Source organism: Podarcis muralis, chromosome 3, assembly GCF_964188315.1.
Source record: "Podarcis muralis chromosome 3, rPodMur119.hap1.1, whole genome shotgun sequence".
NCBI classification, from domain to species: Eukaryota; Metazoa; Chordata; class Lepidosauria; order Squamata; family Lacertidae; genus Podarcis; species Podarcis muralis.
The window spans coordinates 97,135,526-97,160,061 of NC_135657.1; the positions used below are offsets into that span (position 1 = coordinate 97,135,526).

General features: G+C 42.0%; 1 protein-coding gene across 5 annotated transcripts in view; it reads left to right on the forward strand.

Moving 5' to 3' along the window:
* Positions 1–24,536, forward strand: part of DLGAP2 (DLG associated protein 2) — a 395,598-nt gene that overhangs the window by 305,126 nt on the left and 65,936 nt on the right. For all 5 annotated transcript variants that reach the window (XM_077926383.1, XM_077926382.1, XM_077926384.1 and 2 more), the window contains 3 exons: positions 2,274–3,340; positions 15,007–15,218; positions 24,127–24,274. In XM_077926383.1, the coding sequence (XP_077782509.1) occupies positions 2,274–3,340; positions 15,007–15,218; positions 24,127–24,274 (1,427 nt within the window). The remainder of the gene's footprint in view (positions 1–2,273; positions 3,341–15,006; positions 15,219–24,126; positions 24,275–24,536) is intronic.

Below are 24,536 nucleotides of genomic sequence, written 5' to 3' on the forward strand. Positions count from 1 at the left end.
ATCTGAAGCAGCAACCGAATGGATCAGCAGCAAGTGGTGACCAGAAAAGGTCAGAGCAGTGGGATGAATGGACAGAAAAAAGGATAATATTATTCATTCATTCCTATATACCATTTAAAGCCGAAAACGGGCTTCTAAGTTGGTTGCTGCACACACAAACACACACACCAGTTACACAAACATTAAAATACATTTATATTTCCTTGAGCACGCCAGCACAGACACAGATGCCATTGCTGCTGCTCCTCGGCTGACAAGTCCTTTCTCATCTCTAATCCCACTATCCCTGTCCCATTTAGGTACCTTTGTGCATTGGGGACTTGGCAGGGGATGCAACTTGGAGGGCAAAGAAGGGGAATAGGCTCTCCTTTTAATCCAGCTGCTCTGCTGCTTAAGAAATGTGGGAGAGAAGCAAAGGGCATTGAGAGATTTATTTTTCAGGGTTGGTACTGGTTTGGTTTTTTGTTTTTTTTTAATTATTTCAGGGAAATCTAGATGTACTTTTTTCTTTTAAAAACCTATTGGGATGTCAGTTCCTTTATTTTGTGTAGCACACAAGGCTGCACTTTTGTTTTGCTCAGGAAAAAGAGGGTCCAATTACACTTTCAATGAATCCTCTAGAGTCTGAATGGCCCCCTAGATTAGAGACGATTGCCATTCACATGATAGCCAAGAAACTGACATCATCATCCATTAGATCAGATCCTGTGAGTCCCATCAAATGATACTTCAGTGTCAATCCATTGAAGCTATAGTGTGGCAAGACTGTATTCTCTGGCTTCTATTTCTTTCAGAATCCACTACTTATTTGTATTGCACATTTGCAATAGTTTTCAGTAACTATGTTTTCTCAAGGAAATATGTCAAAAGGCTGTGAAGAAGCCAACATAAAGTATAATCACTGAAATGTATGGCTGCTCTTGTGAAGATTGCTCTCCCAGCTCAGATGCTAATTTCCTTTTGAAAAGTTTAATAAACTGAATTTTTGAGAATTTTAGAATATTTCAATCATGCTGATTTGTTTGTAGAATTTCACAGCTGCAAGATCTTGTCTAACATTGAGCAAAAGAATTAATCAAACTCTGAACACAATAGAAACACACTTAATTAGAAGTCATTTTTTTTGGTGTTTATTGGGCATTAGATTTCCCTGAAAACTAATGAGGAAAGTTATTAAATGTAGAAGAATCGAATGTTTCTGTAGCATATGTCACCTTTTGCTGGTGAGAAGGCAGGAATTTTATATTTTGCACTTTAACTTTTGAGTCATGTTGATTTCTATGAAAGAGAGTTAAGTACATGTTGAACTCAGTCATACCTGTACAGCTCAATTCTCATAATTTACTCATGCATTCTTTAGTAGGATTTAGTTACTGAGAACGACTTAAATTTGCAGTGCAAACTGTGTCACATTAGCTAGACTGAGCCCTAAAAATTATATCTGTGACACTATCAAGTAGCCTGCTAAACATTTGGATAATCTTATTGGTCAAAATGCTGGCATCCATCTGTTTCAACAGACAATCTCTGGGGGTGGAGTCAAACTGCTGGAGAATGTCAGCGTCTGCTGCGACTGCAGAGACCAGAAACTCATAACTGCTACCTCCCATGCTGTTTTTAGTGCCGTAGCATCACCAAAGTGATCTCTCTGGGGCACAAGCAGTGTGCAGTGTCTATGGAAGTCCTGGGCTGCCCAGAAGACAAGATCCCACTCGCTGATGTGAACCAAATGAAAGTAAAGTAATACATTTGGCACCAGCTTGAGAGCCAGTGTGGTGTAGTGGTTAAGAGCGGTAGACTCGTAATCTGGTGAACCGGGTTCGCGTCTCCGCTCCTCCACATGCAGCTGCTGGGTGACTTTGGGCCAGTCACACTTCTCTGAAGTCTCTCAGCCCCACTCACCTCACAGAGTGTTTGTTGTGGGGGAGGAAGGGAAAGGAGAATGTTAGCCACTTTGAGACTCCTTTGGGTAGTGATAAAGCAGGATATCAAATCCAAACTCTTCTTCTTCTCTTCTACAAGCCAGTGGTGAGAAATATCCAGCCATGAATCTGCCAGACCTCCCCATTTGGCCCACAACAACATTTTGGCCAAGCCATGCTCACCTGTCCTGTAGTTGATGTCGTATATCATATAGACTCTGTAAATTGTTTGCTAAGTGACTGTAATTTTAGTAATTAAGTAATAATTGCAGCACCATTTTTCTTTGTAGTACACCTGCTGTTGCATCTCTCCTATCTGACTGATACGTGTTCTTTGTGTTCTGTCAACAGACCAGCCATACTCATGGTCTCCTCAGCACTTCGATGAGGAATCATATTCTCCTGTTTCAAGGAACATGAAAGGATTATCTGGCAGTCACAACCAGCCACAGCTATGTTCTGCTCATACTTGTGGTTTAGCATCCCCTGAAGATTGTGAACACCCCCACGACCATCTTCACCATGGCCAGGAGTCAAGGCAATCATATCTTCTCAGCCCCACGGAGAGCTGCCCGATGGACCACCATCGCTGCTCGCCGCGAAGCTCCATCCATTCAGAATGCATGATGATGCCCATGGTTATGGGCGATCATATGTCCAGTAGCACTTTCCCCAGAATGCACTACACCTCACATTACGATACTAGGGACGATTGCACCATGTCTCATGCTAACACTAAGATTAACCGGATCCCTGCAAATCTGCTGGATCAGTTTGAGAAGCAGCTTCCTCTCCACAGGGATGGTTTTCATACCCTACAGTACCAGAGGACCTCAACGGCCACCGAACAACGCAGTGAAAGCCCAGGGAGAATACGTCACCTTGTTCATTCAGTCCAAAAACTTTTCACGAAATCTCATTCTTTGGAAGGATCTTCCAAGAGCAATGTCAACGGGACAAAGGGAGATGGCCGAGGAGATGACCACCACCACGGACATCATTCTAAACATAGCAAAAGAAGTAAAAGCAAAGAGCGGAAACCTGAGGGCAAGCATAAAACTGGGATGAGCAGTTGGTGGAGCTCCGACGACAATTTGGATAGTGATAGCACTTACCGAACACCTAGTGTTGTAAACAGGCATCACCCGGACCATATTTCTCATTGCTACCCTGAAGCTCTTCAGGGACATTTTGGGGACCTCTCATTAAAGACTTCTAAAAGTAACAACGATGTGAAGTGCTCGGCCTGTGAAGGGCTTGCGATGGCCCCTGATGGCAAGTACATGAAAAGGAGTTCTTGGTCTACGCTTACAGTAAGCCAGGCTAAAGAAGCTTATCGCAAGTCATCTCTTAACCTAGATAAGCCTCTAGTTCATCAGGAAATCAAACCTTCCCTGAGGCCATGCCATTACCTTCAGGTAGGAGCTAAATGTCATATATATATATATATATATATATATATATATATATATATATATATATCGGAACTCACTGTTATAAGAGCACTGGAGGGTTGTTGTTTTTTATGTGCATGCCTTACATGAGTTATTTGCTGTCAAGTTCTCTAGTTTTTCACCTTGGAATAAAACATAAGAACAAGATGTTCAGAATAATCAAAAAGGAAAGAGTAATCAAACTGGGCATGTAATAGATCATCATTTAAACATAATCCTATTATCATATCACTACTTTAGTAATTTCACATAAAAGCTTCTTCTTTTCTATTTCTATTTTCTATTCTATTTCTTATTTCTTTAAGTTCATGGTATCTTCAGCTGATATCTTGTTGTATTTATTTATTTTTACAACCCACAAGAGAGCAGCACGAATCCACTTCCTGCCCTTTCACGAGCTGCTAATCACCAAGCTCCTCATTGACTTCCCTGAGTGGAGTCTGTGGGGTCTTGGATCTTCCATTGCTGCTCTCTTTGAACAGTGTGCATGTTGCATGCATCTAAATTCTGCCTTGCTCAATAAGGGATAAGTACAAACAATGCCTACTGCGTTCAGCTCACCGTGTACAGAATCCCAATACCATCTCTTAAAGGCAGCTGAAAGTGGGTAAGTGGTTTGGGGAGCCTAGAGCAGAGAAAGGGTGCTTAACCTTTCCCCCGCATGCCTCTCCTTTGCTACAAACGGCCCCTGCAGGAATTTTCTGACTGCCCCTGTCCTCCTGCCTTGATTCTTCAACTAATTTCGCCTTTCCTGAAGCTGCTTTTAAAGATGTCATTCAGGCTTTGTTACACACACTTGAGTGCAATGCGTTGTCAAGCCCTTCGTTACATCTATTTTCTTCTGATATCAGACGTTTCTTAGGAAAAGGAAATTATAGGAGCAATTCTATGCATACTTAATTGTCCCATGGACATGTCTGCCCCCATTTCCCAATATAGTCCTGAGGGATAAACTGACATGACTCAGGTGATTCATAATCAGAAGGCTCTCCTATCTGAAGAAGTGTGCATGTACACAAAAGCTTATACCCAGAACAAACATAGTTGGTCTCTAACGTGCTACTGGACAATTTTTTAATTTATTTATTTTGACAGCATCAGACCAACACAGCTACCTACCTGAATCTAGATCAGGGGTCGGCAACCTAAGGCCCATGGGCCGCAAGTGGCCCATGGGGGTCATTTAACCGCCCCATGGACCCCCTGCCCGCTCGATCAGCTCCCATGCACCGCACTAAACCGGCACGGAGCCGATCAAGCAGGGACCACCTTCCATGATGCTGGCCGGCTTCCCATTGGCTGCAGGAAGCTCCTACAGCCAATGGGAAGCTGCGCACGCCTCCTCCGCACCAGAAGGAGCACTGAAAATAGCATTTGCACATGCGCACGCACGCACACACACACACACACACTGGCCCACCGCGGCGTCTGCGGGACCATGAACCAGCCCAAGCCACAAAAACTTTTCCGATCCCTGATCTAAATGGATTTCCTGTTGTTGTTTTTCAGTAATTAGCAACTCCATGTACTTATTTGAAGAAAGTAGCATAGTGTGGGTTGCCAGTACCCGGGGCCACGTAGAGCAGGGCGGGAGCGAGGGAAACGGACAGGGTATGCATGCACATTTAACTGCCCAACAGCATCCGTGTCACCCAGGAAATGGCAGCTGCAGAGATAAGAAAAGAAGAGCTGTTCTGTTATCGGGAGAGGTCCCTGGTTTGCATGGAGAAGCTATTTTCAACAGAGTCCAGAGATGGAAACACACAGCTATATTGAGGCAGCACTGGGTGTTGAAATTTGCACCCCTAACAATTTTGTTCCTGGGCCAACCACCCCACGCTACGCCACTGCTTGAAGATCAGAAAGAGACACTGGAGAGTGAAACTTTAGCCATCCCACCAGCTTACACATACTATTATTCTATCTCAGTTGCTGCCTAAATCTGTTATGGGCTTTGTGGGACAAAACATATGAGTGCCTCTATATTTTTCACTGAGGAGGTAATAGAAGCTTTGAGGAAGGCATTCAGATTAGGGAAATAATGAGATTTGAACACCTTTTCCCTGTACTACTTTATTTCAACACAGTTATGTTGTGCTGCTAATTAGTATTTTTTTTTTTTTAAGCATTTATTATACAATACAGTCACAGCAAAGGAAAGAATATAGCACCAAGCCCATATGGTATCCTGGCCATGGATCTCCCATAGTATATTGAGTGCGGCCCTGCATAAACATGCATATGATTTGGCTGTTAGATCTTATGTTAGAGATGTTAGAGAGTTATGTTGCTCAGTTGTTGTTATCCTCCATCACTGTGTTCACACTGCTTAGATTAACCTATCGCTGTTTGAGTCCTTTGGTCTGCAATGATATTTGCCAATAATGTTTGTCTAATTTATTCAGAAAATGTATAAGGCTTGAATAAATAATCGGATGCAGAGAACTTCTAAGGCTGCTAGATGAATGATGGGAGCTCAGGGTTCCAAAATAATAGGAACAGCAACATTTGCCAGGCTGCTACCAAGAAATACCTGGAAAAGTTTCCTGGCTAGCTGAAAACAATTCACAGAATTTTGAACGTATATTTTAAATAATAATATTAATAATTTTATTATTTATACTCCGCCCATCTGGCTGGGTTTCCCCAGCCACTCTGGGTGTCTTACAGCACATAAAAAATTGTAAAACATTAGACATATAAAAATTCCTGAAACAGGGCTGTCTTCAGGTGTCTTCTAAAAGTCATATGCCGTATTTTTCACTGTATAGGACGCACTGGACCATAGGACCCACCTTGTTTTAGAGGGGGAGAACAAGAAAAAATAAATCTCCCCCTCTCTGCTCAGCACCCCTTCAGCGAAGTGGCAGGAGAAACGGAGCCCCTTCCATTTCTCCTCCCGCTTGGCTGAAGGGGCGCTGCACAGCTCTCGCTCTCCCGGCTTCAGCAAAAGGAACCTGAAGCCTGCAGAGCGCAGCGGGAACTCGCAGGCTTCGGGTTCCTTTTGCTGAAGCCGGGAGAGCAAGACTCTCCTGGCTTCAGCGATAGCAATGCGAAGCCTCCGAAGTGCAGAGGGAGTGCTCCCTCTGCGTTCCGGAGGCTTCGCGTTGCTTTCGCTGAAGCCTGGAGAGCGAGAGGGGTCGGTGCGCACCAACCCCTCTCGCTCTCCAGGCTTCAGCGAAAGCAACGCGAAGCCTCCGGAACGCAGAGGGAGCACTCCCTCTGTGCTTCGGAGGCTTCGCATTGCTATCGCTGAAGCCAAGGAGCCTGCGTTCGCTCCATAGGATACACACACATTTCCCCTTAATTTTTGGAGGGGGAAAAGTGCGTCCTATAGAGCGAAAAATACGGTAGTTGTTCATTTCTTTGATATCAGATGGGAAGGCGTTCCACAGAGCAGGCGCCACTACCGAGAAGGCCCTCTGCTTGGTTCCTGGTTTAAATGTTAGTTTTGAAAGCAACAGTGCACCATCGTCTTAATAGTAAATTTGAACCCAAAAGAAGCCTACACTTCAATTTGTGATATTTGAATGCTCATTACTGGGACAAACAATGTACTCAAAGGCACCGTGCACAACAGAAGATTACAAAGTAGCTGCTGGAATGCTAAATCATACATACAGTATATATTCAGCATTATTCTGATGTCATAATTCAGAATGAAAAAACTGTCAATTTAGAAAATAAAAAAATGGAAGGTGGAGTAAATGGGCTGAATCTAGCAGAACTATAGGTGTCCACAGAAATAGTTCGGGGAGTAGGGGCAAGCTCTTTGATGTGCAGCTGCAGATTGCTGGCTTGAGTATTTGCAGTCTTTTCTACAACTAAACTGCATGTACCATTACATGTTGCTGAAGAGAAACAACAAGGAACAACGTTGGGTTGTGCCTGCTGGTGATTTATTGTATTGCATGAGATTATACATTTCAGAACGAATTTCCAACAAATTGCTCTGTTTGTCCATTTAACAGTAACAGTGTGAGGCACATGAAAGATGTACGGCTTCAATTTGTCCACTGAACAGCATTACTGTGAGAATCTAAACCAAATTAAAAACCCTTAAGGCTTAAATTCTTACCCTTTACACCGAATCTGCCTTAGTTGTGGTGAATGCCTGACGTAAGGCCTGAAACCAATGCTTGTCTGTCCATAAAGTAATAAACGAAATTATAATGCAAAAATGGATTGGAATCTTTGAGGGTCTGGGGCAAAATGCTCCATAACTTTCATTTGCAAATTTCCCCTTGGGAAATGTATTCAACTTTTCCTCTATGGACACTCAACAACACTCGACCAAAAGCCAGACAATCAGTTCAACTCATTGTTGAACATATACATGTCTTCCACCCTGCCCAAAGTGCTAAAGGATCATTTACCTGTGCGTGGTGTAGCTGAGAAAGAACGTGCCATAAGGATAGCCATAATAGGAAACAGTTTGGCATGGTCCAGTCATGTTGCCTATGGCACACAATAATAGATGTATTTCTTTGGTAAGCAGGTTGGTAATGAGTCCTCAGCAAGGTTATAAGCAAATACAGGCAGCCATGTAGATGGACTGCTCATAGAACTATTCTGTGGATTGGTTGGGATGAGGGACAGCATTTTTTCTGTTGCATGGATTGTCTGGGTGCTTTAAGTTCTACATTGACTGACATATCTCTATAATTATGCTAAAGGTCTCCTCATTAGCTTCCCTTGGATGTTTCATTATTTCCAGAAACACTTGTATATGTGCTCTCCTTCCCATTATATCCAACTTCACAGATTGCACAGCTTGGGTGACAGATTCCAGGATCAAATAATATTTGCTTATAATCACAAGACAATTGATGAAAGTTGATGTTTGTGATGTGCACAACATGAAAGTTGTCTTGTCTTCATGTCGCTTAATCTAGTGCTAATTGCTTGAATTGCAACACAGTGCTTATGTAATTTTCTGTCAACACACAGATACTCTCGTATTTTTGAGTGCACTATGTTTTACATAGCCTTTGGTATGTTGGATATTAGATGCCATCACTGGATGTTCTCACGGGAAAATTTAAGATGGCTTTAATTGGGCCAACTGTAGTACAAACATCAGCTACACAGCTAGGATAATCTGTTGTGTGATTAATTCTGTGAGATGAGGAGTGGACAAAGGTTGCCTGAGTGTACAGTAAATTGCCCTGATTTGTGCTTGAACACCATATTCCTTTCCTACCATGGTTGAGCAACCATTGTATTCTTGTCCAATTAACATTGAGATCCAGTCCAAAGTCAGAACTAGTATTGAGACTGAAAGGAACTCAATAAATTCCTCATGTACAGATGTATTTCCATCACTTTCTTCCACAAATCATACACCTAGAGACAGTTGTTCCACACCAGAAAGACCTGCTGTTTCATCTTCTAAAACTGAGTACCTCATGCAAGCATTAGCCTTCATAACAGTATCTTCCATCAAAAGTTGGCCACATCTTGCAGATGTGTAATTAGCATTGCTTGCCCGAGTATCCAAAAGTTCAAGCTTTTTTAAAAAAACCAAAAACATCCCCTGCCTCATCATGAAAACTGTAAAAGGTCCACCATGTTAGCTGTGGAACTGGTCTTACCATGAAGAGCAAGGTCCTGTAACACACAATACACAATGGTTGATATTTTAGAGTGCTTGTTTTATTTTATATCGCTTGCATATGGCATATTAAGTTATTGTTCAGTTGACATCTTTTTCCTGTTCGTGACAGAAAGGAAGTTAGAAGCATCTTCATGTGAACCACTATGCCATCCACTTTGTGAGTGCTCTCTTGTAGCTTTACTGAAGTCTTTGTACTTGGTACAAACTTTGATGATCAGTGTGCCCCGTACTTCTCATAAATTGCAATGATGGCATATAAAACAGCAGCGTATTCTAGCCAGTGATAATATTTAGAAACCCTTGGACCCGTATTATCATGCCTGAATCGATTACTTTCTGTAGGAATTCAGCATTGTGTAAACAACTAAAACTTTAGCAGATGTGATGGAGAATTTGTTTTTTTACATGTAGTTCCCTATATCCAGCTTTTCTGTTGCAGTGTTCTCATGCCCTGACCTTGCTTGTACCTAGATATTTTCAGCTTCTTTTGTGGCAGACACAATGGGTGCTATTTACATGATTACACTGGTACCTTGGTTCTCAAACACCTTGATACTCAAACAACTTGGAACCCAAACACTGCAAGCCTGGAAGTGTTCCATTTTGCGAATTTTTTTTGGAAGCCGAACATGCTCCGTTTTAAGTATTACGCTTCCAATTTGAGTGTTACGCTGAGGTCTGTCTGTTTTTGCTATTTATTTTGCTTTTTTGTGGCTTTTTTGTTTTTGTGACTGTGTGGAACCCAGTTCAGCTACTGATTGATTGGTTGTGTGACTGCAGTACATTGTTTACTGTTTTCATTTTATCGATCAATGGTCTCGTTAGATAGCAAGATTCATGTTAAATTGCTATTTTAGGGGTTGTTTTTAAAAGTTTGGAACGGATTAATCCGTTTTGCATTACTTTCAATGGGAAAGCGCGCCTTGGTTTTGGACCACTTTGGTTTTGGAATAGACTTCCGGAATGGATTAAGTTTGAGAACCACGGTTCCACTGTACTGATGATGAAGTAGTACTATACAATTCTATGATTCCATGTCAGCTTAGATAGTACGTTCAGTATGTGTCTGGGGCTCACTGGCTGTTGTCTGCTTTTTAGAATAGAGCACACCTGGAGGAAGTTAAAAAAAACACTTCAAAGAAACGTACAAACAGAAAGGAAGTAGTAAACTTCCTCCCACCATTACTACTCCCGCTAACATTTGGGAAATGCAATGGTAATACACTATTGACTTTCATTTTAAAGTAATCTTGCCTATATATGAATGAATGACTCAGCCTGAAAATAAGCACATCCACTAAAAAGAAGTACTGTTTCCCTAGCTCCCACTTCCGAATAATAACTCTGAGTTTCTCCTCATACAGATACTAATCCAACGGTCACATTGAGAGCACATTTCCTAACATAAAGTCAATGGACGTATTTTTAAAGTAATAATCACTCAATAATAATCAGACAGATAGTGATTGTCTTGAACATTTCCAAATATAAGACATTTTATACCAGGCAAAAATCTCTGGGTTCAATGTACATGCATATTGCATATGACATGAAGGGTTTAAAAAAACACACACTATAGAATACAACTGATGTTCAGCCTTAAGTTTGCATGTGTTTTGAAGTGGTTTGTATCTATTATGATGCGGGCATTGCTTCTGTCATGAGTTTCGCATGCTGGACATCAAGCACTATAATGTCATACAAAGTCCTTTGTGTGTTAAACTGTATATATATATAAAGATTTAATATCTAGAACAGGAAATGGCTTTTTAAAGAAATTATAGATATCAACACTTGTTACAAGTAGGTAATTAGAGTAATTATTCCCAGTTAGCAGATGCAAACTCTTCAGATGGGAATTTTAGGCACCAATAACTATTTACACAAGCTAAAAGGCACTTTGATGCTTTTCAGGGCAAGTAGACAGATTTTTGCTGCTGATCTGGAAGAGAAAGAGAGATGTGTTATAATAGCCCTTTGAAGTATATTGCATTATACTTCAAAGAGTATAATAAGAGTATAGTAAGAGAAGAATTGCCATACTGAAGAGGCTGAATTCTTAAGTAACATTTCAGATATAACAATGACCATGATCTAACTGTGGGACAAGCATATGAATTTAATTTCTGTAGGTGTGTTGACATATGTTTGTAGCTTGTTTCTAATGTGTGTCCCTGGTGGGAGCATCATACAGAAAGCCAAATAGGAAAGACAGCATATGGATGATTCATGTAAAGGTCTATTCATACTATATTAATACAGTGGTACCTCAGGTTAAGAACTTAATTCGTTCTGGAGGTCCGTTCTTAACCTGAAACTGTTCTTAACCTGAGGTACCACTTTAGCTAATGGGGTCTCCTGCTGCCGTCGTGCCGCCGCGTGATTTCTGAAGCGAAGTTCTTAACCCGAGGTACTATTTCTGGGTTAGCAGAGTCTGTAACCTGAAGTATCTGTAACCTGAAGTGTCTGTAACTCAAGGTACCATTGTATAGAAAATGAAAACTTTATTGCAGATGTGGCTAACATGGTGCCCTCTAAATATTTTGGACTCCAATTCCCATCATCCCTGACCAGCCACACTCGCCGGGCTGATGGGAATTGTAATCTACAATGTCCAGAGGGCAACCCCTGCTTTATCAGGTGCCCAAAGCAAGCAAACCTACTCCCTTGCATTAGGACACAATTCATGCCAATTAAAAGCAGTGGAAGCTGTAGCTGAATCGGATGTGGGTTCCCATAAAGCATGTACAGTATCAAGCAATATACAGGCAGCTCCTCATTTATGTGGGGGTTAGGTTCTGGGCCTCCGCATGTGTAACTAAAACTGTGTATATTGGGAGCACCCTGGAGAGTCTTCCTGGCTCACGAGGTGACCTTCCCCAGAGCCCAAAGTGGACATCTGGTGCTGAAGAAGGCAGGGAGTGTCTCCCTCCTGCTGTGACCAGCTCCCCTCCCCACTGTTCTCCCAGAACACAGAGAGAAATGAAAATGGCAGAGCCAAGAGAGACAAGACGAAGGAGTCTTAGGCTGCTGGGGAAGGAACCAGGGAAGGAACCTTAGAGACGGGTGGGAAGGCAGGGACCTTTGGTCCTCACAACTGGCTCACTGGGGCAAGACCTACTGGCAAGAGTTGCTGTGATCACTAGACTTGCACTCTTTGGGTTTCTTTGAATAAAGTGTTAACTGACTCTGGGTGTTTTATTGCTGACTTGCCCCTGACTCCGGCCCCTGACAGGAAGCCGTTCCACAGCAAGCAAGTTGAGATGACATGGATTTGCACAAAGGCCATTTCGATAAAGGCCATACAAATTACCTGCCTTCCAGAGAGGAATACTTGTAGATTAGCTGAGGTGCAGCAGAATACTTGACTAAAGTAGCTCTTCCTAACATGAATCATGTCTGTTGTTCTTTTCCAAATTCAGTTCAACAGTTCTGTTCACTTAAAGTGAAAGAGACTTAAAACTTCCTTGCTGCACTTGTGAAAAAGTTTGCAGTCCTATACCAGCCTAGATATTCTCTATTCCCTGCCAGCTGAGAAACAGCATAGATGCAAGGGCTGTTCTGACTGCTTTATAAATCAGATATTAATTAAGTGTGAATGTGATTATGAATGAATCTGACTGTATATGTGTTACATTAAGTGTGGGTGAGTGGCAACTCCCACCTCCCTGTGGCCAACAGCCACCTATGTAGCCCTCAGGCACAAAATAGTTGCTTGCCCCTGATTAGGGTCAAATAATAAAAACCTAGGATGATAAAGAACCATTTATGTAAAGAATCATTTATGTATATCTACAATGAGCACTGGACGTGTGCAAATGCAGGTCTAGATGCAGCACAGTGCCATTTCCAATCTTGCCTGGACCTTAGTTCATTCTGAATTATGTGACAGTCCTTTGAATTATATGACCACCATGTAATTAGACAGTCATAACTGCTTGATAGCTAGCAAAGTTCATCATCACTCTCATGTTCTCTTCAGTGCTGAGCTGACATCCACTGATTCCAAATATAATGCAAGGGAATTAATTGAGATTCTACTAATCAGGGAGGTATTTAAAAAATGACACATAAAAGTTTTAAACTCTCTATGGGGTAGTTTTAGAATTGGTACTTTTTTTGCAGCAAAATAGATTCCTGGGTAGCATGAATATATCTTCCCTTATTAAGAAAAGTCATTATTCATGGTGTCCTTGCCTTTTGTGAATTGTGGTGTCCTAGCCTTTTGGGAGAAGATTTCAGACCACCAGCAACTCTGTTTCAAGAAGCTAACTTATTTTCTGTATTTATTTAACTACCCATAACACAAAACCTATCCTGCCTCAATTGGTTCCAATGCTCTCTGTGTACAAGTGGGACAGACATGCACTTCTTTGCCTAGTAACTGCAATCATTGATCAGGGTCAGGGCTTTTACCCAGAATGGATAAGGTATCAGTCAGGTTCTGTAGTTCCTTTTAGCTCAAGGAGGGCTTCATGTGTGACACCTCCAAGGTATCCAGAAACATCAGTATGCACCTGGATGCATATCTTATTGAAAGTAATACAAGGCTGGGAGGTACTATCAGAGGCGGAGCTAGCTGCTCTGGTACCCAGGGGTGGGGGCATGGGGGCGAGGCAAGCGTCCCATGGGGGCAGAGCGAGCCACCCAGGGGGGCAGAGCGAGCCACCCATGGCAGGCTGCTTTCTGGATGGGTGTGGGAGCCGCACCGCTTTGCCAGCAGCCTTACTACCTTCCCACTTTCTTTTTACAGCTCGGGGGAGGCTCCCCCCCCCAGGAGCGGGGGCAATGGTGTGCCACCTGCCTGCAACTCCCAAGCCTCCCCCCAAGCTGTCAAAATGAAGGGGGAAGGGGAGGAAGGCCAGCGACAAGGTGGCACAGCTCTGCCCCTTCCCCCAACAGCTCAGGGTAGGCTTGGGAGTCGCAGGTGGGTGGCGCAGCGAATGTCACCCCCCTCAGTGATGACACCCAGGGAGAACCACCCTCTTCCTCCGCCCTGGGTACTATTTACTCTTGGGTGTGTATCTGTTTCATGTGCACAGTCCAAGAAGTGCTACATGCATGGAAGACTGCTTCTGTTCCAATGTATCCCCTTAGCTGGTTCAGGGCAAAGAAAAAAGGGATGGAGAGAAGAAGGGTTAAGGGACGAGAAACAAACCCTCCTTTGCCCCACCCTTCATCTGAATTTATTCCAAACAAAACTCTAAGGGGGGAAGCTAAGGTGCAAGCAAACTGTATTTCTTTCCTACGATTCCATTTATGTTATGCCATATTTCAGAAAGTGAAAATTTGGACTGAAAAGTTGTTGAGCTTTTTTCCCCATGGAAATCACCACTTCTGATATGAGTTGCCATATTTCTGTATTTTCCCGGACATTAAAGGGACTCCCACCTGAACACAATTCCCAATGGCCGAATCCCGGACATGTCCGGGATAATCCAGACATATGGCAACCCTATTTATCGAAAACTTGGTCACTCGTTAATTGACAATCGCACACCACTGCAATTCATTCACCAAGGCATCATGAAGTGTAGTTCCCAGATGTTTGAGCCTTCACTCTAGTTTCTGACTTTTTATACATTACGGGCATATCAGAATGCAGGTTTCCTGGGTCTTAGCATTCATTGGTTTTTCTGAAAGCTGCTAAAAGGCAAATAAAGATTTCTATTTACCAAATAAAAAACTTAACATGGTCACAGCAAGCTGATTTGACGAGGAGAACTTTACGACACATCTGCATCTTTTGTGACACTGGGTGGTAGAGTCTCCCCATTTTGTGCCACTACGGCATAGGTTGCCACTTGTTAAATACTTGTCTGCATTCACCTCACGTCAAATGCAGCAGAATGGTAACGGCTTCATACCTTAACGGCCCGATTAAAACTGTCTCTTTTATGTAATAATGACAAATGCTTATTCCTTCTTCATCATAAATGTTTGTTCTTAAAAGGGTTCCATGGCAAGATGAGATTTATTTCTCTTTTGTGCTTGTTGTAATATACTGTACCAGGTGCCTCAAGATGAATGGGGAGGGTACCCTGCTGGTGGTAAAGATGAGGAGATTCCCTGCAGAAGGATGAGAAGTGGAAGTTATATTAAAGCCATGGGAGATGAGGAGAGTGGAGATTCCGACACTAGCCCCAAAACATCACCAAAGGTAGCAGTCCATCCGGAGTCATTGTTAAAATCTATCGGACAAAGAGCTCTTGGAGACCACCAAAAGTAAGCCTCTCAAAGCTTTTTCCTACGTTTCATTAATGTGAGTTTCATTGACTCAAACTACATTTCCTTCTGCAGTTTCTTCATATTCTGCCACAACGGAAAGAAAATGTTAGCTGTACTTATTCTGACTTTCCCCATTTAAGTGGGTGGTTCTGTTTCTAGCAGAAGAAGAAAAAACCCAATTCCTGTGCCCTATAATAAATAGCAAACATCTCATATAGTTTACTATATTTCTAACAGAAAAGATCTATGTGCTGTGAAATAAAACTGACAGTAATTGGAAAGACAATGGCATTTTCAGTAAAGTGGGAAAACAGAGTAGCCTTGTATTTAATGTGCATCCATTAAATATATCCTGAAGAACATATGAATACATACAAATTAATTTTTCAAGCTAGGAAGAACAAGATGTGATGGGGAGGGGGCAAGCTCACAGGAAGCTAATTTTTCATTTACATCTTTAGAATTAGGCTGTTATGGGATGGCTTCAACTTTCCTATCATCAGCTCTTCCTGTTTCAGTACAGTGGTACCTCGGGTTAAGTACTTAATTCGTTCCGGAGGTCCGTACTTAACCTGAAACTGTTCTTAACCTGAAGCACCACTTTAGCTAATGGAGCCTCCTGCTGCTGCTGCGCCACCGGAGCACAATTTCTGTTCTCATCCTGAAGCAAAGTTCTTAACCTGAAGCAATATTTCTGGGTTAGCGGAGTATGTAACCTGAAGCGTATGTAACCCGAGGTACCACTGTATCTATAAATTATTTGTGAACTAGATCCCATGGTAACACATAAATGTGGCCTCTCTGGGGCTCAAGCCTGGGTATTGTGTATGGAGGTCATAGGCTGCCCAGACAAGAAGACTTGCCACTCGGCCTCACTGATGTGGTCCAAAGGAAAGCAGAGCAAAACGTTTGGCACCAGCTTTGCTGCAGGTGTTGACAGAAGGAGGCTTACAAGATGCCATCCAACCATCGATTTGTATCAGGTTGCATCTTAGCTTTTTCTTCTCCTGAAGATGTCCCCTACAAGGCAGCAGAGGTTTAGGATCAGAGTTTTCCTTTTTCTAGATGGGCTACCTTCCCTCACATGCGGAAATTGCCTTCTTCACCATTGGACCCACTTTTGGTCTTGTTCTCACAATCCACTGGAGCACCTGCAGGGGATAGACTAATTGAACAAGAGGGGGATGTAGCAAAGCAGAGTATATGTAAAGTTTAAGGGGGAAAGTATGCCCAGAACTTCTACATTCTCAAGCAGCAGTCTGTTCTCAGATACAGAGGGAGGGGAGCTGGCTGAGTCCATCTTTCTCTCATCCACACCAGAGGAGATTCCCCAGGAGTGGAGATTCAGTCTTTGAGCTCAAGCCTGAGACTGGTAGCATGGAACCTGAAGCTCTGAAAGATGCTAAGCTTTAGGCCTGATGGCTGTCTATTCTAAAAATCTTGACTCCTCATTCATGGGCATGGAATCAAGGAAGAGTAATCAAGGCACAGAAAGTTATTAGGAATTGTTTGGAGTTTGGTCTTTGTTGGGGCAAGTTCCTTGGATACAGTCAGCTGTCCATAGTCCTGCAAGGTGTACGTTATACCATCTTACTTATCCTGAAGCCCAGGGAACCCAATAAAGAGTATCTTGATTTCCACCTTTCAATGTCTCTGTCCTGTGCTATATTTCTGCCCAATTCCACAGCACTTTAAAAAGCCCTATTATACCAACAGAAAGGTTATTGTGTAGGAGGCTAGGATGTTAAGAAGCTAATGACACAACCATTTTTATTTCAGTTTCAGGGCCTAGTGTTTATTTTTCTTTCAGATGGTCATCTCAAATGAACTAAATGTTAGTGACAGAAGAGATGGGGGAGAGGGGTTTTTTGTTTGGTTTGATTGCTTGGAAAAGACAAATTCTGCCCTTTATGAATAGCTCTGCTTGGAAAGAAAGTGAACTACTATCTTTCTCTAAGTTTCGTTTGGAGACTTAAATCACTGAGAGGCCAATTCCACCAGATACTTTATATACGGTGGAATTCAACACCACGCTAATACAACCATCAAAGCAACAAAACAATCTCCCTTTTTCTTCCCCACATGTGCTGTTCTGGGTGTTCTTCTGACCTTCTGGAACCTAACTGGGGGTTGCAATGGGATGAAAGGGAGAAAAGTCCTGTTGTTCCTGCTCTCAGGAGTATTTAGTTGAATCCAGCCCTTAATAAAGTTTATAATTATTACAAAAGTCCAAAATAATAGTCAACAAAAGGAGAGATTGCTAAGCACGAATGATACATCACATGGGCTTTATACGCTAGAATGTCTTTTCAGAATAGCATCTGAGATTGCAGCGCTGGGAACATCATTCACATTAGAGATAAAGACCATTCTGTATTCCATACTGTACTTAATGTATCATACTGTGTTTTGTGTATTTTGTTTTCTTTCCTCCTTCTCAACTGGTTATTGACTGAAATAAATAAATACTAGCCCATGTCAGAAGTAGAGTTCATTGGTAAATGGTTACTGCTGGAAAGAGGTTGTCTTCTAGAATTTAAGAAGAGCAAACCCTCCTCTGTTTATCTGAAAGAGAGCAGCATTTAGGGATTCACAACATAATCCCTGTATGCAGAATGAATAAGGCAAAGGCTTTTAAATAGAATTATTGAATAAACTAACACATGTAGTTGTGTTAATGACAATCTGTACACTGCAATAATACACAAAATACAATATAGATTATGTTGATTGCTTAATGTGTCATTTGATGCAAAAGAAAAGCTAATTCTTCCTAAATTAATTTTCACAATTACCAGCCCTGTGTTTTATCCTAATAGAATCTTTCTTGAGTGTTTGCTTCTGTAAGGATAGCATTATAACATGAAGAATGGTAAATGTCTTTGAAGGAGAAAAATTAAAAGAAAAAGGTCTACCATGGTTCAGTGATTAGGTTCATAGAATGAGGTGGGAAAAACAAGCTGCTCTTCTCCTACAGCAATCTCATTTTATTAACTTAATTTTCTATTACCCAGTTTGCTTTTTTTATAGAAGAGGGAAATGTGCAGCTGCCTTCCTAGGTACAAAACACTTTCATTTAATTTGACACAAAGCCTGATCTCATCTAGTCAGACCAAAAGCGATAGATGCAGCATTAGCCAAAGTTTAGGCTGCATATAAAATACCTTGAATTGCAGGTACTTCTAAATGAAATGGGACGTGGGTGGCACTGTGGGTTAAACCACAGAGCCTAGGCCTTGCTGATCAGAAGGTCGGCGGTTCGAATCCCCGCAACGGGAGAGCTCCTGTTGCTCGGTCCCAGCTCCTGCCAACCTAGCAGTTCAAAAGCACGTCAAAGGGCAAGTAGAGAAATAGGTACCGCTTCGGCGGGAAGGTAAACGGCTTTTCCGTGTGCTGCTCTGGTTCTCCAGAAGCGGGTTAGTCATGCTGGCCACATGACCTGGAAGCTGTACACCAGCTCCCTTGGCAATAAAGCGAGATGAGCGCCGCAACCCCAGAGTCGTCCGTGACTGGACCTAACGGTCAGGGGTCCCTTTACCTTTGAACAGTAAAATGCAGTTCAAATAATCTAATAAAACCATCTCTATGATGATGTGTTTTCTAACGAAATCCAATAACAGCAGCAGAAAATGATGGGGAGAGGGCAGCTATCATTATGGAGTTCATTATCTGAGCACCAGCCTGTTCTGGGCATGTAGGTTTAGACTTGGGAACGCAAGTTAGAGCCCAGGCTGCAGTAGTAGCTAGGAGTTGGTTTTGCCAATTTCATGTGGTGAGCAGAAGGTCAAACTTAACTGGAACGCTTTGTTTTCTCGAGACGATTATAGTGTACCATACTCTGCCCTCGATGATGGTTCAGAAGCTTCAGAAGTAGGATAATGCAACACCTTCTCTCCCCATAGGAAGTACCTTTAGCTGGGAGTATATTACAGCAGTGCTCCAGGGTTGACATCTGCTCCCCAGTTGATTGGGTGCAATTCAAAGTACAGGTTATGATACCCTAAATAGGTTATTCATAGAATTTGGAGGTTCTGACTCAATTAAACTTTACTCACGGCCTACCTCTTTTACCTGAGCACTGGCTTATCATGCACTGTCAGTTTCTTTAAAAGCCCACATTTAATGTAAAATTATATTTATACTACTGCAAAAGAATGAAACCCCATGCCATACTCTATTTCCGCAGCATAATTTTATAAGTCTATTAACACACATATATTTTTATACCGTTATATGCATTGTTTTATGTATCCATTTATGTGCTGGTTACTTGAGGAAACCTGGAGTGCATATGCATATAATAGTGCTTATAATCGGCAATAATTGTTCAGATTTTTAGTGAGACTAGGGTGCGGGAACCAAATCCTTAATGAGATGATTATTGGGCAGGGGAAATCCATGTGGGTAAGCTTGACATCTAAAATTTGGAAAATTCCATCCCAAGTCCTAAGCAGCTTGGGACCTTCATACTTCAATACCACCTTCTTTTGTAAAGTGAAGGCCATCTCTAATATTGAGGTTCTCATCCATGTACCGAGTAAGGACTGAAAAGGCTTCTAGGCAAAATAAAGAAGGAGAAACTAAAGTACAAAAACTGGAAAGTGACAAGGCTCCCCTTACTTTGCTCTTAAAGATGGGACATTACATTGTTGTATTAAATTGAAACAAACCTTTGATAAATTCTTATTTATTAAATCTAGGTTTCACAACGATCAAGGTTTTAGTAGTTTTTTCAAAAAAAAATATGTTGCAATAAAATGTAGTTCCAGTAAGTGTTCCACCCTCAGACTTTGTTGATCTGAAGGGCATGATAATAAGAAAATTAAGCTAAAGGGAATTTGAGTGCCTTAGTTCACAATCTGTGGTTTTAGAGTTTGGGTCAATTATCCATCTCAACAAGCACTCGCTTTGATACTTATATGACCGGTAGGAGCAATAGGAGGTGAAAAGAATTTTCTAAGCAATGTGGGTTATTTTCCTTAGAAGAGGAATCCACTGAGAATTACCGGTAAGTCTGTCTTTGGAGACTAACCTTGAGGAATGAGCAGGCAAGTGTGCATTCTGTCAGTGTTTCCTTCTGGTTGGTGTGGTACACGAATGGCATTTATGTTCTGAAACTCTGCTAATCATCACCCTCGTACTTACAGGATTGCATCTCCTGGTATGTCCAACAGAGGACCCTAAGGTCCATGAATAATAATAGCTTAAAGGTACCGGGCCCCCAGGAAGCCAGAAGATCCTCCACCAGGGCCAGCGCTTTTTCAGTGATGGCTCTGACCTGGTGAAATGCTCTGTCCCACGAGACTAGGGCCCTGCAGGACTTGATCTCCATCCGCAGGGCCTGTAAGACAGAGCTATTCCTCCTGGCCTTCAATTTGAATTAGCCTGTTCCTCTATTCCCTTTTCCCCTTTCCTCTTCTATGAAGAAACCCTTCCTGGGACCTCACATTTAAATTCTTCCCTGGTCTCCTTGCTGGCCCTAGTAGGACCAACTTGGCCAGTTAGCCCTGGTGATCATTTGATGTCTACTGACTGGGGTTGTTGTTTTCCGGTTTTTCCCCCCTCCCAAAATGACCCCTGAATTTTTGAATTTGATTGATATTGATGCTCCATTTTATGTTGTACTTTGTGCTGTTTTATGCTGTTTTTAAGTCACATTTTAATCAATGTTTTATATTTGCTGTTAGCCGCCCTGAGCCCGGTTTTTAAACTGGGAAGGCTGGAGTATAAATAAAAATTATTATTATTATCATCAACTCAGCGGTGGCTGATGCTCCTTGGGGCTGGTAAGCCAGAAGGCAGGGAGGCCAACAGTAGGGAGCGCCACAGCCAATGATAGGCAGAGTTTTAAGTAAGAATGTGGGCAAGTGGAGGCTTGCTAAGGGCAACTGAGGTTGGTGCACCATTCGCTCCGATATATAAGACAACACTGTCATAGCAAAAGAGATGGTGCAGAATTCTGCTTTGATTCGAATGTGGGCTGAAATCCCAATATCATTTTGAAGTCCTAACCAGATTGCAGATTCTACTCCCAAATTCACCAATCTATTCTAGAATTTTGGTAGGCAACAATTATTTTTATTTTTAGGTTTGTTTTTAATATTTGATGTGTGTGTGTGTGTGTGTGTGTGTGTGTGTGTGTATGTACACACACACAGAAACATATACCACCTTGATTTTTTAATGGTAAGAACTAAATGCCCCAATAAATAAACATGTAGTTTATATTCCGACATCTGTAGAAACTTTCCAGATTTCAGTTATCGCTGTACAAAGTGCTTTAAATGACAATTTTTACTAAAATATGCTAGAAAGCTTATTGATTGTCCATACAAGACTCCTGTAGAATTGAAGATTTATCTGAGCTACCAAAATAATTAGTATGATGAGAGCGTTATTAGAACTGACCTTAATAATGCTAAGCCATTTTTGTGGGTAAACTGAATAAATTTAATCTGATTCAGAGAATTTATAGTAACTGTTAGTTCCAGCATGCTGTGATGGAGTTAAGAATGGACCAGAGTTGTGCTCATTTCTTGTGCGCCGCCTTCACACAAGCAGCTCTTGCTGAGTTCAGCGGAAGCAGTTAGTTATGCAGCGCTAAAAATGAATATAACCCGATGCAACCTCAGTTAAGAAATTATGTGTTGATAAAACAATTGAAGCCTTCAGCTTACAGAGTGAGTATGTGATATGTTTTTAGTGCAGGCAATGGAAGCTTTGTTCACGGGAAATTGTGTTTTTAGAGGTATTCACAGTTCCTTTTGTAATATGCCTCTTTGGGATATGAGCTTGCCAGGTTTCTCAGCCGTATTATGTTCATTGGAATTCACCTGCTTTACCTCCATTTGGTGTCCTTTGTCCCCCTTTGAAGCACAAGAAACTGTGCAAGTATAATGCTATTTGTTACTGCTTCTGCATCAACTGGATAAAGCTGCAAAGGCATGGCATGTTCTAAAAGTGGCCTTAAGGACAGACTCCATTTGGGCTGAACGTTGGAGATACTGTTCATACACTTACAAGGCAGCATTTGCTGAAGTTGCAAATGGAATCAGGGGAATGTTAGGATAAATCAAAAGGCACTTGGTGTCATTTTCTCACTTTAAGAATTTGAATTGAGGCTAAAGCAGATAACAGTTTTTAGTCACGCTAGTTATTTAGTGAGTCTTTCCACTTTCCACTGGTTTCCACTTTCCCATAGGCTCATCACTATTTACTAACCATTTCTGAAATGCAACAATTTTTGTGATGCATTTTGAAAGACTCTTTTGCATAGCTCAAGCAAAACTAAAGGCCTCCCCCACCCCCTTACAGTAGCTGAAAACACAGTATTCAGTAATGTGGTAGAAATTCCAGACCCGCTGTATTTTATCATTTCAATTGTACCGGGACAATACTATACAAGTTTGGCAATTTTAGTCAATGGAAGAAAAGTCCTCCCTTTGACCATTGCGGAATTTAAATGTGGGTTATGGTTTCTCATTGGCTAAATGCTTCCCCCAAATGGAATGCCTTTTCTTTGACTGGCCTTTCACCATCAATGTGATTATGTGCCATCTTAATCCTAAGCATTTATACTTGGAAATAAGGTGTGCTAAGTTCAGTGGTTGTTATTACTAAGTATGTCTAGGACTTCAGCATTCATGTCTGTATTATGGTAAATGTTTACAACTGAATGAGGAAGGTCCGTAGGCAATATTTTAGTTTAGTAAGGAACAATTCGCAGTTTTAAAGTGTAAGTAAATCATTCACCACATGCTATGCAGCAGGACAATAAAGAGGTTTATTAATTAAACTGAGTGGCTGGATTGCCACCAATGACAAGTCAATGCCAAACTTTTAAAAGTTCACCTAAGATATATCTCACTTAATATATGCATGCAGTTTAGATTAGTTTGCAATGAGATGTCCTCTGGGGTTGCACAAGGATCAGCCCCGGGTCTGATGCTGTTTAACATCTTCATTAATGACTTGGAAGAAGAAGTGGGCAGCACACATCTCGGGGGAAGCATTGTGAATGATTTATATGATAGGCTACAAATTAAAAAATGAGCTCAGCATACTAGAGAGCCTTATTGGAAAAAAAGAAGAAATGTTGGACAGATTCAAATGCAAAGTATTATACAACGGAGAGAGAGAAAAAGATCCACTTTGGGGGGAAATTGAAGCAGGAGGGTAATGGCTTGCAGATAGCATTGCTGGGAGAAATGTTAATAGTATAGGAAATGGCGAGCAACTGGGGGGGGGAACCATCGTGGCATAACAGATGGATATATAGGCTGCCGTAACGATCATTGTTCACTTAACGGTTTAATTTGTTTAGCACCAACATAATGTGAAGTGAGATGTTCATGGGGCTGGTTGTAAGCATTGGGAAAGGCTTGAGAAGCACTCGGCACCAGCCTCAAGTACACCCCGAAGTAGGATGCCAGCGAATTTGAAAGGAGTCTGGTCGATCCGAGTGCTTCAAATCTCCCAAGTGTCATACATGCTGTTAGAGGCTGCAGCAAAGTCCAGGGACTCATCTTGAGCACTTCCCACTTGGACCAGACAATTAGAGCTCTTAAGTGCTGACAGCGCCAACCATATGCTTAGGAGAAGGAGAGCCTAAATCTAGTCCAAGCTCTTCTCCATATAGGAGACTGGGTCTGTTAAGAGCTGGGAGCAGATGTGTGCAGCTGAGGCCTTTCCAGCTGGGTCAGGGCCTGGGCCTGTAGTAGGAATACGAAACAACCAAAGGCCAATTTTTCTGTGGTATTCCCCTAACTTCGATGGAATCCTAGGGGGAAGCTTCTGGGGGAATGGGCAGTGGCCTCCTGTATCACGGGGTGTTCTTTCCACCCCCTCGCTTCTTTCTAGCCTTAGTTTTTCATCCTTTGTTTCCCTCTCTATCTTTCCTTAATAGTCAGAGCTACCTGCAAGCGGCAAGTGATGTGCCGGGTGGACACAACTTGGATCCGTCAGCAAACTACAATTCCCCCAAGTTCCGATCAAGGAATCAGAGCTATATGAGAGCAGTGAGCACGCTCAGTCAGGCCAGCTGCATCAGCCAGGTTGGAAACATTTTTTATTTTATTTTCAGCCTGATTTTCTAAGCAACATCAGCAACAGGAGTTTATCGTATCACCCAAGCTAGCTACCAGCTGTTCAGCAGTTTTTGTCAGCAGTTCCATGCCAGAGAATTGAAAACATGTCCAGTTCCGAAGGGCTTAAACTATTTGAGATGGCCTAACGAAAAATATTTAGCTGAGACCATTTGCCTAAGTGTGGAGCTTTTCCCATGTGCAAGTGAATCACATCTTGTAGCTGAAACCA